The sequence below is a fragment of the Poecilia mexicana genome, unplaced genomic scaffold (genome assembly GCF_051168715.1).
Source record: "Poecilia mexicana isolate PSO_F unplaced genomic scaffold, ASM5116871v1 scaffold_9, whole genome shotgun sequence".
In the NCBI taxonomy this organism is placed as follows: domain Eukaryota; kingdom Metazoa; phylum Chordata; class Actinopteri; order Cyprinodontiformes; family Poeciliidae; genus Poecilia; species Poecilia mexicana.
This window is the reverse complement of record NW_028263378.1, coordinates 889,190-902,374: the sequence shown is the minus strand read 5'-3', so window position 1 is coordinate 902,374 and position 13,185 is coordinate 889,190. Positions and strand designations below refer to the sequence as shown.

Below are 13,185 nucleotides of genomic sequence, written 5' to 3'. Positions count from 1 at the left end.
GTGTAATATTAACTTCTATAAATAGGTGAAATAATCTATTTTATAGTTCCTCTTGTTCTGCTTCACATTTGTTGGATTTTAGTACAGAAACTAAACCGGAACTATTTTTGAGTTATTTTAGTTCAGCTGTCCAATAGAAACACCGGAAACATCGGGTAGCTCACAGGAAACAGGATTTCCATGATTTCATCTCTAAAATCAAACATATTTTTGTTCGGACTTCGGTTCAGGATCAGACGGTCTGAAGGCGTGATGCGTAACAAGGATTAGGCCACGCCTCCTCACAGATCCTCTGTGAATCAACCAATCATCATTTTCATGAACCGAAGGATCAGATCCCAATATGGCGGCCAGCCATCTTCAACCTCCGCTCTGACTTTCTGACTCACGGTTTCATTAAACTCGATCTTCTTCTCTTTCTCCGCCAGATTAATCCACACGAAGTTTTGGAACAAATAAACCTGATAAATAAAGATATAAATAAAACCAGCAGCTCCAGATGCGAAGGCCTTAAAGTGGAGAGAGTGAACAGATCAGGAGAAATGCATTATGGGAGTAAAACGGTGTCTGAGGCGACACCTGGTGGTCAGAATTTTAACGAACAGCATGTTGTACCTACAGTTCTTAAATGAGATTAAAAGCCCAATTCAGCAATAAATAACAACTTAGCAACTATAGAAAATACTACGAACATTTCAGAATAAAATCTGAGTTTTTATTTGCTTTCTACCACTTTGCAGAATGATCCAACACAAACTGTGATCAATGTTTTAAGTGCAATTCAACTGGAATAATAATGTGCATAATTAATAGCTGTTTATTTATATATGGAAGTTATATTTTCATGAATATTTACTATTCTTCAGTTGTACTATAACAAATAGTAAATAGCAACAAAACAACAAATATACTCCAAATATTTTAGCTTCCCTTCATATCTCTGGTTGTACAAACATCATTTTATCATTAATTCCAGTTCTGACAGATTATAATCTAAACTGAATCACAGAATAAGAGACAAGATATGTATGAAAAACAGGTTTTTATTCATGTAAATAGTTAGAGCTTTACACGGCTGTACAACACTGGCATCTGTAGTTGGCACTCTGAAACATCAACTTTACAGCCACCATCACCTCTGCAACATCTTCACAAGTTCACCTGCTAACCTCACTTCCGCTGGTCGGGTGGATTTTCTTCTTCATTTTTATTTTATCCAACAACCCATAAGTTCTTCAGCCCGCTAGGGGGGGCTAAAGGTACAAAACAAACCAAAGGAAACAAGAGGCACCAAAAAGCCACAACAGAGAACCGAACAACTGAAACGTACAAACATGCAACACATCAGTTTCCACAGAGCGAGAAAAGCAGCATGCAGTAACACTATCTGAACAGAGGAGGCGCTACAGCACACACGTCCAATCACACAACAGATCCAGAGTTTTCTGGAAAATAACGAGGATCACATCAATCCGACCCTGGAGTCACCGGAATCAGGGGAGATTCATCTTGATTTACCTTCGTGGAGCAGCAGAGCGGTGCTTTAAATCTAAATTTACCCTCTAGAACCGGAAACGACGAATAAATCTGGAGGAGCTGAAAATGTGAACACCTGGGAAATCTGATGTTTTCTGGATCCAAACAGATTTATCCAGACCCGATGTTCTGGAAGGTTACAGTTTCAAGAGCTGCTTAAATCCCATCAACATTTCATCTGCCTAAAACTACAACATGTAGCATCTGTTAGAGGAATTCTCTAGAAAATCCAGATGGGTAATAAAATAAAATAAAATTTGAGTATATAGAAAAGATTTTGATTAAAATTTAACTCAATTTTTTTTTTTACATATAAATATTCCAGAAGGAACCTTTGTATTTGCGCATTTCTAGTACACCCATAAAACTGATGCACAAGCTGGCAGCAGTGGTGGCGGACACAGGCGCTTCTGTCGGGATTAGATTTAGTCTGGATTAGACTATTGTTGTGTTAGAAGGAGTTAGCATGAGTGAAGATATTTAAGGCTAAAGTAGCATCTCAGTGCTAACCATGTAGCGGCTAACGCTAATATCAGCGTTCTGATGGTTGAACAGAATAAAAACTATATTTGCTGTGGAGCTCAGATGTCCGTTTATCCAGCAGAAAAAAGTTTCTGAATTGAAAATGTTGCTTATTTTGTCAATATGTAGTTTTATTAATTAATGACAGTCCCTCTAATTAACACCATTAAATATTTTAGTAGAGTCCCACCTCTAGTTCTGAAATTATGGCCTTGATTTTGATGTGCATTTTTGACAATCTAGAAAAAATGTTCACAGTAAAAATCTGTGATTGTTTTAGAAACACAAAATGAGTATTTGGATTTCTAGAATCTGGACCGTAAAACTGAGAACTAGGGCCTGAACAGACGCCTCACAGCAGAGCCTCGGCGGTTTCAGTCATATTTGTGCCTCCAGAGCGACTGGATCAGTTTAAAACCGACCTGTTCTCCACACGGTGGCGCTGCACCATCAAGTATTCAAGAAACAGTAAAAAATTATCGCCTGCTCTAGACTCCATGATTCTGGAACAAAATAAATCACAAAATATGATGTGGAAAGTGATTCTGAAAAAGGTGATGAATCAAAATGTAACTCTGAATGTAATCATGAAAGCTGAGACGTTCTGGAAACTGGAGTAAAAACTCCTGAAATTAAACAGAACGATCCCCTCAGCCTCTCCAGATTTATCCATCAATGCTTCCTGAAAAGGTTTTGATCTGTAGGAACGAGATTCCAGTCGCCCTGAATGGAAACCGTCAGGAAAAACTTTAAAAACTGACATGTTCCTTAAAAAACTCCCAAAGAATAACAAATAACTCCGAATGTACATTTAAGTTCCAGGAAATAAAAAGCTAAAATATAATCTGACCTGAACCCAACAGAGGAGATTATTCAACTGCTCCTTTACTCCAGAACCAGAACATCAGTTCTTATAAAGATCCAATACATCAAGTCTTAGAAAAAAAAAATCATCTGCAACTTCAATTCGTTGAAAAGATCCACTTTAATCCCCAGATCCTGATGTTAATCCACTCATCCCACCAGATTAGCTCCAGGTTTCCAGGCTGTTCTACAACCAGCAGTTTGTTTCTCAACATGAGCAAAACGTCCCTGTGCTTCTGTCAGGAAAATTATAACCACTGAAACGAAAAGCTGGGATTCCGACTATAATCTCAGAATTTGGGTTTGAGTTTTAAGACAAGATTGACTGAAAGGCGCAAAAACAATTTAGGCAATTCTGGTAGAAATTAAAGTCAGAATTCTGGGGAAAAACCTGAATAATGTGATTCCAGTGAGAATTCAGAGAAAAAGTCAAAATTCTTAGGGAAAAAGTTAGAATTTTAAACAAAAAAAAGGAAAACGTTTGAATTCCTGTATTTTCAGATTTTCATTGAATCAAAATTAAAACCCGTGTTTTAGTTCAGAGGAGATCTGGAGGAGAAGAAGAAGCGACGCTGGACACCATTTGGGTTTTGGGGCGAACTGGACGTTCAGCAGATTAGAAATCTAGATCCTGAAACCAGGAAAAGCTTCAACAGAGAGGAAAGCCGGAATGCCGGAGCGACGCTTCCCAACCCAGCCAGCAGGAATGTCTGGATCCGTCCTTCAGGCACATGAGATGAGGATCAGGCAACATGGCTGCTAGCGCTTCTGTTGGAGGAAGATGGGCTACATCAGAGAAAAGAGCAGGACTTCCTTCAAACACCCGACCGGATGCTGCAGAGCGCCTCGATCCACGGATCCAGAGTCTGTCCACGAGTCCGGACCCACTGGGAACGAAACCGACACGGAGGAACCGAGACGTCCAACATAAGATCACTGTACAAGAAAAACACTGTAAACTACAACAGCAGCAACTCGGGTCATCGACAGGAACCCCAGGATCCACTGATCCGGACCAACCGACTCCGTCAGGATCCACTGATCCGGACCAACCGACTCCGTCAGGATCCACTGATCCGGACCAACCGACTCCGTCAGGATCCACTGATCCGGACCAACCGACTCCGTCAGGATCCACTGATCCAGATTATATTTGGATCAACAGACTCTACAGGGAACTCCAGGATCAGTTGATCCGGACTCGTAGGAAGTCCAGGGATTTGTTGGGAAAACCTTCTCTGTCATCTTCCAGGGTCGGCTCTGGAATCTGGAAGGTTCCTCGGTCCAGAAGCAGATCCTGAAAACGCCACAGGGTCTAAGATTCACCGTTATCTGGGTTTATACCGATATGAGGTCATGATTGTCCACATTTAGAAGACAGGGGGCGGGGCATGTGGAAAACCGTTACAGTATAAATGCGGAATAATCCGGATGTTCAGTTGACGCTTCAGGAACCCTGAAACCAGCCGGTTGGAGTGACGCTCTAGAAAAGTTCAACAATTTGGCACAAATTTCAGAGGGAATGTCTTTTCTCTGCCCAGACGCAGAGCGGTCCGGATCCGTGTTCCCGACGCTGTCCCAGCCCGTCGGGCTCAGACGCCCCGCCAGGGCCAGAGGGCCGTCAGGAAACGAGTCGTTCCTCCGGATGGAGTCACAGGAAGGAGAAGCTTAGTAAAGACGGATGCTTGTGCCGCGATAGTCTGGAAACCCAACGCGGGTTCCAGCCGTTTGGTCCAGTTGAAGAGTCGATGACTGATGGCGCCGCGTCCGTCGCGTTAAGGCGTCTCTAGAAACAAAGAGCTACGGAGTCCGGCTGCGGTCTGGACGCCCCGGCCTTAGGACGTCTTGACCAGGTCGTAGACGTAGATGTGGAAGTCGTCGTCGAACTTGATGAAGTAGACGGAGGGCTTGGCCTCCACCTGGTGGATGACCATCCCCGACCGCTTCCCGCCGTCCTCCTTGGCGTACTCCACCTGCTTCCCCACCAGGCTGTCCACCACCTCGCCCGGCTCCCGCTCCGCCGCCACGTTCTCGTCTGCAGACACAAACCACAGCGTGAAAACCGGACCAGACCCAGACCTGAACCTGGACCGGACCCAGACCTGAACCTGAACCTGGACCGGACCCAGACCTGAACCTGGACCGGACCCAGACCTGAACCGGACCGGACCCAGACCTGAACCCGGACCGGACCCAGACCTGAACCGGACCGGACCCAGACCTGAACCTGGACCGGACCCAGACCTGAACCCGGACCGGACCCAGACCTGAACCGGACCGGACCCAGACCTGAACCCGGACCGGACCCAGACCTGAACCCGGACCGGACCCAGACCTGAACCCGGACCGGACCCAGACCTGAACCCGGACCGGACCCAGACCTGAACCCGGACCGGACCCAGACCTGAACCTGGACCGGACCCAGACCTGAACCTGGACCGGACCCAGACCTGAACCGGACCGGACCCAGACCTGAACCTGGACCAGACCCAGACCTGAACCTGGATCAGAGCAGATCCAGACCTGAACCTGGACCGGACCTAGACCTGAACCTGGACCGGACCCAGACCTGAACCCGGACCGGACCCAGACCTGAACCTGGACCGGACCCAGACCTGAACCGGACCGGACCCAGACCTGAACCCGGACCGGACCCAGACCTGAACCGGACCGGACCCAGACCTGAACCTGGACCGGACCCAGACCTGAACCCGGACCGGACCCAGACCTGAACCCGGACCTGGACCGGACCAAGACCTGAACCTGGACCGGACCCAGACCTGAACCCGGACCTGGACCGGACCCAGACCTGAACCCGGACCTGGACCGGACCCAGACCTGAACCCGGACCGGACCCAGACCTGAACCCGGACCTGGACCGGACCCAGACCTGAACCCGGACCGGACCCAGACCTGAACCCGGACCTGGACCGGACCCAGACCTGAACCTGGACCGGACCCAGACCTGAACCCGGACCGGACCCAGACCTGAACCCGGACCTGGACCGGACCAAGACCTGAACCCGGACCGGACCCAGACCTGAACCTGGACCGGACCCAGACCTGAACCCGGACCGGACCCAGACCTGAACCCGGACCTGGACCGGACCAAGACCTGAACCCGGACCGGACCCAGACCTGAACCTGGACCGGACCCAGACCTGAACCCGGACCGGACCCAGACCTGGACCTGAACCTGGACCGGACCCAGACCTGAACCTGGACCGGACCAGATCCAGACCGGGACCTGGACCGGACCCAGACCTGAACCCGGACCGGACCCAGACCTGAACCTGAACCTGGACCGGACCCAGACCTGAACCCGGACCGGACCCAGACCTGAACCCAGACCGGACCCAGACCTGAACCGGACCGGACCCAGACCTGAACCTGGACCTGACCCAGACCTGAACCCGGACCGGACCCAGACCTGGACCTGAACCTGGACCGGACCCACACCTGAACCTGGACCGGACCAGATCCAGACCGGGACCTGGACCGGACCCAGACTGGGACCTGGACCGGACCTAGACCTGAACCTGGACCGGACCTAGACCTGAACCCGGACCGGACCTAGACCTGAACCAGACCGGACCCAGACCTGAACCCGGACCGGACCTAGACCTGAACCCGGACCGGACCCAGACCTGAACCCGGACCGGACCCAGACCTGAACCTGGACCGGACCGGATCCTGAACCCGGACCAGACCGGACCCAGACCTGAACCTGGATCAGAGCAGATCCAGACCTGAACCTGGACCGGAACCAGACCTGAACCTGGACCGGACCCAGACCTGAACCCGGACCGGACCCAGACCTGAACCTGGACCAGACAGGACCCAGACCTGAACCTGGATCAGAGCAGATCCAGACCTGAACCTGGACCGGAACCAGACCTGAACCTGGACCGGAACCAGACCTGAACCCGGACCAGACAGGACCCAGACCTGAACCTGGATCAGAGCAGATCCAGACCTGAACCTGGACCGGACCCGGATCTGAACCTGGACCGGACCAGGTCCAGAGCTGAACCGGACTCAAACCTGGACTGGACCACTCCAGATCCGGACTCCTCGCTCTGACACTCACTGGAGTCGGGCATGATGCGCAGGTCGCCCTCCTTGTAGTCGTCCAGCAGCTGGTACATGTACAGAACCGGGTCCTTCTCGTAGGTGATGTAGAACCAGGTGGTCATGATGGGGGCGCGGGCCAGAACCATCCCCCTCCACTCCTCCTTCGGCCCGTCCTCCGTCTCAAACATGTGCTCCACTGCCTTCCCGATCATCGTCTCCGCCAGCAGCGAGTCGCTCACCCGGGCCTGAGCTGGACCAATCAGACAGAGCGGCAGGTCAGGCTCGGCTCCAGAACCTACGGTACCAACCAAGGCTAATCCCGTCTTCACTGAAAGGGTCTGGATCACAAATCCAAACCAGATTCGCTCTGGATTTCTAGGGCTTCCAGATCTACGGTTCACCTCGACTCCAAAGTCCAGAAAATGGAAAAAAACAGAAGCTGTGAGACGCTCATAAAAACAAGATGGCGGTTCCTGGGTGGGATGACATCATATTAATTTTTACATAAGCTGGGTGTAAGAATTAGGCATATTTTTAGGGGTCTCCAGTCTCTGGCAGTGTTTATGTTGGGGGTCAATGTTTGGTCATCCTTAAGCAGAGTCAGTGGACACAGAAATAAAGCTGGCAGGGCCATACGAGAATAAGAAAAATCTCTGTTCATATGTGATTATGTGGTTCACATAACTTTCTCTTTTAACTCTTTATTTTTATTTTATTTTTCATCTCAACAGGATCCTGTTGTTATATTTTATAACCAAGTTTCAGTTTGACAAGGTGAGAAAACCAAAATGTTCAAGTTTAGCCCTTCATGTTATGGAATGAGCAGAAGGATCGACCGATTGGTCAGAACAATAATTAATCGATAACTTGCATCACCAGTCCAGACAGTCGGCAGAGGTCAGAGGTCAGACAAGGTCCAGATGGATGCATGTGGGCTGCGTTTAACAATAATGAACAGGTATAACCCATCTGGACCCGGTAGAACCCATCTGGACCTGGTGGCGGTGCGGTTCCTCACCCACTCTGTCGGGCAGAACCTCCAGGCCGACCACACGCTCGTCGGCGTACAGCTCCAGGCCGTAGACGCAGTCAAAGCCGTCGTACTTGATCAGGTAGAGAGACGGATTGACCGGAACCTGGTCCAGAACCGTCCCCTTCCACTGGGACGATTTACCTGGAGGGACACCGAACACGTCAACACCGAGCGACCCGGAGGTCCAGAGGTCAAGAGGTCGCCTACTTACTGCCCTCCTTCCAGATGTGCTGGATCCGGCAGCCCACGATGTTCCTCCTGGGCGGAACCAGCGTCTTACTGGGTCCGACGCTGGTCCTCTGCTTCCTGCCGGGACGCGGACAAAAACCCGAGATTACAGATCTGAACAGATTCAGATTAAAGCTGAGATTACATAATCTGGCTTCAATAAAATCACTTCTGGACGTACTTGTGTGGATTCTTCTTCTTCATCATGTTTGCAGAGACGCCTGAATGTCCTGAAACAGAAACATGAGTCTGAGTAAGACTGAAGGGGGCGCTGCCTCAGCCCGAAGGGGGCGCCAGCAGAGCGTTACGGTTCTGATCAGACTCACCCCCGTCCGCTCGGGGCCGCGGCGCCGCTGGGCTCTTAAACGGAGTCTTCATTCATCCACCTGAGGGCGGAGCGGTGCTGGGGGGAGGACAGCCAATCAGGACGCTGTTTTGAGTCTGTACTCAGATCGGGGGGGTGAGGACGGAGGGAGGAGGAAGGGGGAGGGAAGGGAGAGAAGGGAGGAGGTGAATCAGGAGTTAGTCGGATCCGGTGAGACGTCTCATCCAGGTCAGGATTGGTCTAACGCCTGGAGGCTGGGAGACACTGGGGGGCCGATGGGGGCCAATGGGGGCCGATGGGGGCCAATGGGGGCCGATGGGGGCCAATGGGGGCCGATGGGGGACGTTAAGCTGTTGGACTCAAACTGGAAACGGCAGGAAGATTTTCTACAAAAAAAACAACAAAAAACAAACAGAAATGTTAAAATTCTCCAGAACTGGATCAGAGTTCCGTTTGATCCTCTCAGAACCGGATCAGAACCCAAACTGCTTTTCAATACACTGAGCGTACTGTACCTTTAAGAACCCAGAGCTGTGTCTGAACATTAAACACCGATCAGCAGCGACTCTCTGGCAGACCCTGGTTCTGGTACCAGAGCAGCTGGACCCAGCAGGAAGTCAGCAGCAGCTGCAGCAGCAGAACCCACAGCGCCTGCTGCAGCAGCAGCAGGAGGTCAGGGGGCCGCCGGCTTCCTGTTCAGGTTCTGAGCCGCACAGAAACTCTCAGGTCTGCCAATCAAACGTTCACGGCGGTTACCATGGAAACCGGCTTCCTGCTCCAGCTGAATACCAGCAATCGGCAGCTCCAGCAGCAGGGGGCGCTGTGGATTCATCACGCTCTTTTCTCTGCTGCTGAACAGATCCGGTTCTCCAGTCTGACCCGGTGGGTCTGATCGGTTCTGCTGAGCTGACTCAGGTTAATAATAAAGCTGCAGATCCAAACTCCTGAACCAGTGGTGGGTACACCTGCGCTAACATGCTAGCATCAAATCTAAGTTTTCATTTAGCGCCTTAGCTTTAGCACTCAACTTCCAGTAAACAAGTTTTTCTATAGAAATCCTAAAACATTTACTGGGTTGTTTTATAAACTTTCAGTTAAACTTAAGAATCTGTTTATATTCATGCTCTTATTTTGAAGTACTTCAAGACCGTTTACACAGCACTTCCATTTCCTCTTTTTCCACCAATAACTTTATTTCAAACAAGAACCACAGGAACAAAGAAACGGAGCGTAGATAAAAGAATAACTGTCTGTAGAACATCAACCACAAACCGTACAGAGAGGTGGGTAATGGCATTAGCTTTAGCTTCTGCTAAATACCATGTTCATACCAACAGAACTAATGTTTAGGCTTTGTGTTTTAGCACAGCTAGCTCTATATTTAGCAGTGCCCCCCACTATTTTAACTTATGGATTTCAAAAATATTAACACTGAAAAATTTCAATAATATCTTGTTTCATAGGCAGAATACTCTCTGATTCTAAGGGCGATGCCATCAAATCATATAGAACAATATGTGAGTTTTTGGGGAAAAGAAGGACTGTTTAATTATTTTAACCACCAAAATAATTAATGGCTAAAATCACCAAATGTTGTTTGTCATCAACATTTTAAAAGTTTTTTTCATTTTCCTGGAAGCAAAAAAAAACTTGATAGAAATGTTTTGTATGTATGTTAAAACAAGCACCAGAGGTTTAAAAGCTACAATTCTGCAGTAATCGGTTATGAACCGAAGTCAGAAAAACAGTTTGTAATTTGTGGATAATTGCAATGAATCACGCAATAAATTATCTTTAATTGTTGCTTTGCATTTTTAGTGGTTAAAATAATTAAATCAGAAACTGTTTTTAATCTGTTATTGTTGCTCACCAACAGCCAAAATATTAATGATGTGGAAATGTGTCCTAAAATAAGCCAAAAATCAACAACAATCTGGTTATATTTTGACTTAAGAGCAGCGCTGATAATCATTTACTGTCCTGGGGAAAAGTGTGGGAAGTGACAAACATTTCAGCTGCTAGTCTCATGTAAATCCGGCCCCCCGGGGTCCATAGAGATTCCGGCCCTGGAGGCGGTGGGACCGGCTCTGCTGGGACTGATAAAATCAGCAGAAACCCGTCCAGCAGCTGCAGCGCCCCCAGGTGGCCGTTCAGAGCCATGAGGAGGACTTGCTGCTTGTTTTGGCTGCTGAGGATGATGAAGATGTCCATCCAGAGGTCACTCAAAGTCTGCTAAAAACACGCAGCGGCAGCGCAAACCGCCGCACCCACGCACGCGACAAACCCGCAGAAAAACAGCGCACCGCAAACTGCCTCCTCCCGCAGCGCGGCGGCCACGTTGCGCCACTATTTACCAAAACCCGCAGAGGCGCAAGAAAAGGCGCAAGCGAACAAAGGCAGAGTGGGGGGGTGTGGGGTCTGCTGGGGGAGAAAACACGGCGCCGAGCTCGCAGCTTCGTAGGAAACCGTTGGACCGGAACCGCGGCTCCGGGCCCGGTTCCGCAGCGGGCCCCGCGGGCCGCGGGTACTCACCGACACGGCGGTCAGCGCTGCCGCATGATCCCAATCAGCCGCCGAAGCTCCAGATTGATCCGCTCTGCCTCCGTTTGAGGCTCCGCTGCGTCAAGCTGGCTGCGCCAAGATGGAGGGAGGGCGGGAAAGTCTGGCGCCGCCCTTCAAAATAAAAGCCCAGGTGTTAGGAAAACCCAACTGTCCCGTTTTCCTGGGACTTTCCGTCAGCAGGTCTTCTGATGTTAGTCAAAACACTCAAAAAATCTAGATTAATCTCATAAAATTACTACATGAAAACATGAAAATCTGATAGAAAAAAAATGAAATGTTTTTAGATTAATCTCAGAAATGTAGAAAAAACCTGGACATTTCTGAGCTGGAAAAGTCAAAATTTATAGAAAAAAATCTGAAATTTTGAGCTAAATCTCAATTTATTTTAAGTTTATTTTAGTAGTAAACATGTAATTTAACTAGATATTTAAAGTTCCTGAGATTTTTTGGAAGATGTTTATTCCTCCTTTCTGCTGTAGTATGACGTCATATGTTTCGGTCTAATTTCTGTTTTTAGTTTATTTTTCAGTTAAATTTTATCCTTTTAATCATTCTGACAGTGAATATTCCTAAACTTTAGTCGGATCTGTGTGGAACTCCGAGCTGAAGGTTTCTACCTGTTGCTGAAATGAGGGGGTTCGGTCTGGTTCTGGTTCGCAGCAAGAGAGGAGCGGCTGTAAAGAATCAATGGGTTCACTGTGCAGCAACTAATCAGCCGAGATTGATTAGTTTTTCAAGAACAATCTCCCAGCCAGCATGCCGAGGTGGGACAAACCCATATGGGACCCATATATCAGCCCTCCATTCCCCACATGGGGCCCACCTAGGCATGCTGGCAGGAACACGACTTAATCAGTTAATAAATAACTTTTTTCCCATTTCATAGTTTCTGTTCCTGCTTTAGCAGATCAGAGCAGCAACACGTGGATCTCAGCATCAGGAGACAAACTGAGGCTCAGCAGGTCCTGCTCTGATTGGCTTAAAACGTTCACAACTTTATTAAAGAACAAAAAGAAGTTCAAATTAATGACCCAACAACAATAATAATCATTATTGTTTCAACAAAGTGTTGCGCAATTCTGTGCGTTTCGGTTCCATTACCAAAATAAGAGCAGGAGTTTAAACTGAACTAATCAACCACCTCTGTGTTCATGAGAGGATTATTAATGATAGCAAAATAAATATCAAGCCTGAAAACCTGATATCATATCGGACTGAATGTTTTTAACGTAATCTGGTCGGCTTGGGGAGCGCAGGAGGTTACCATGGCAACGGGTGTGTTTAAATGACAAAGTGAGAGTAAAAATGTTTGAGTGGTTTAGAGTTGATCACCTGTTCAGGTTGTTTTCCTTTGCTGTGGCGAATCACAGCTTCTGTAGTTTCTGAACGTTCAATAAATAAATAAATCTTGAACTAATTATCGTCATTCACAACAAACATCAAACATGATAAATATGTTTCATTAAGTATTTAACAAACAAATGGCTTCTACTGCCATAATCATGTGAAATTAAATTGATTGTCTCTGGCTTCCAGTCCATATTCGGCACAGATGTTCCTGTACACTATGCCCGCCACTTGGTTATGTCGTTCCATGTATGCTTTCCCTGCCAGCATCTTGCACCCTGCTGTTATGTGCTGGACTGTCTCAGAGGCCTCCTTGCACAACCTACACCTTGGGTCTTGTCTGGTGTGGTAGATCTGAGCTTCTATTGCTCTGGTGTTTAGGGCCTGTTCCTGGGCGGCCAGGATGAGGGCCTCTGTGCTGTCCTTGAGTCCAGCTTTCTCCAGCCATTGGTAGGATTTCCTGATATCAGCCACTTCAGTTATTTGTCGGTGGTACATCCCATGTAGGGGCTTGTCCTCCCATGATGGTTCCTCCAGCACCTCGTCCTCTGCTCCCCATTGTCTGAGACATTCGCTGAGCACATCGTCCGTTGAGGCTTTGTCCTTGATGTATTTATGGATCTTGGATGTTTCATCCTGGACAGTGGCTCTCACACTCACTAGTCCTCTGCCTCCTTCCTTACGGCTCGTGTAC

The 13,185-nt window shown here is 48.3% G+C and overlaps 1 protein-coding gene across 1 annotated transcript; it reads right to left on the bottom strand.

Moving 5' to 3' along the window:
- Positions 1 to 1,025: 1,025 nt before the first annotated feature.
- spinb (spindlin b) lies at positions 1,026 to 11,217 on the bottom strand. Its single transcript, XM_014972232.2, has 7 exons — positions 11,115 to 11,217; positions 8,584 to 8,968; positions 8,439 to 8,487; positions 8,241 to 8,335; positions 8,015 to 8,170; positions 7,013 to 7,246; positions 1,026 to 4,957 (listed from the first exon to the last, which is right to left on the bottom strand). The coding sequence occupies exons 2-7, from the start codon at positions 8,633 to 8,635 to the stop codon at positions 4,758 to 4,760; spliced, it is 786 nt and encodes a 261-aa protein (XP_014827718.1). The 5' UTR covers positions 8,636 to 8,968; positions 11,115 to 11,217; the 3' UTR covers positions 1,026 to 4,757.
- Between the last annotated feature and the right edge of the window lie 1,968 nt (positions 11,218 to 13,185).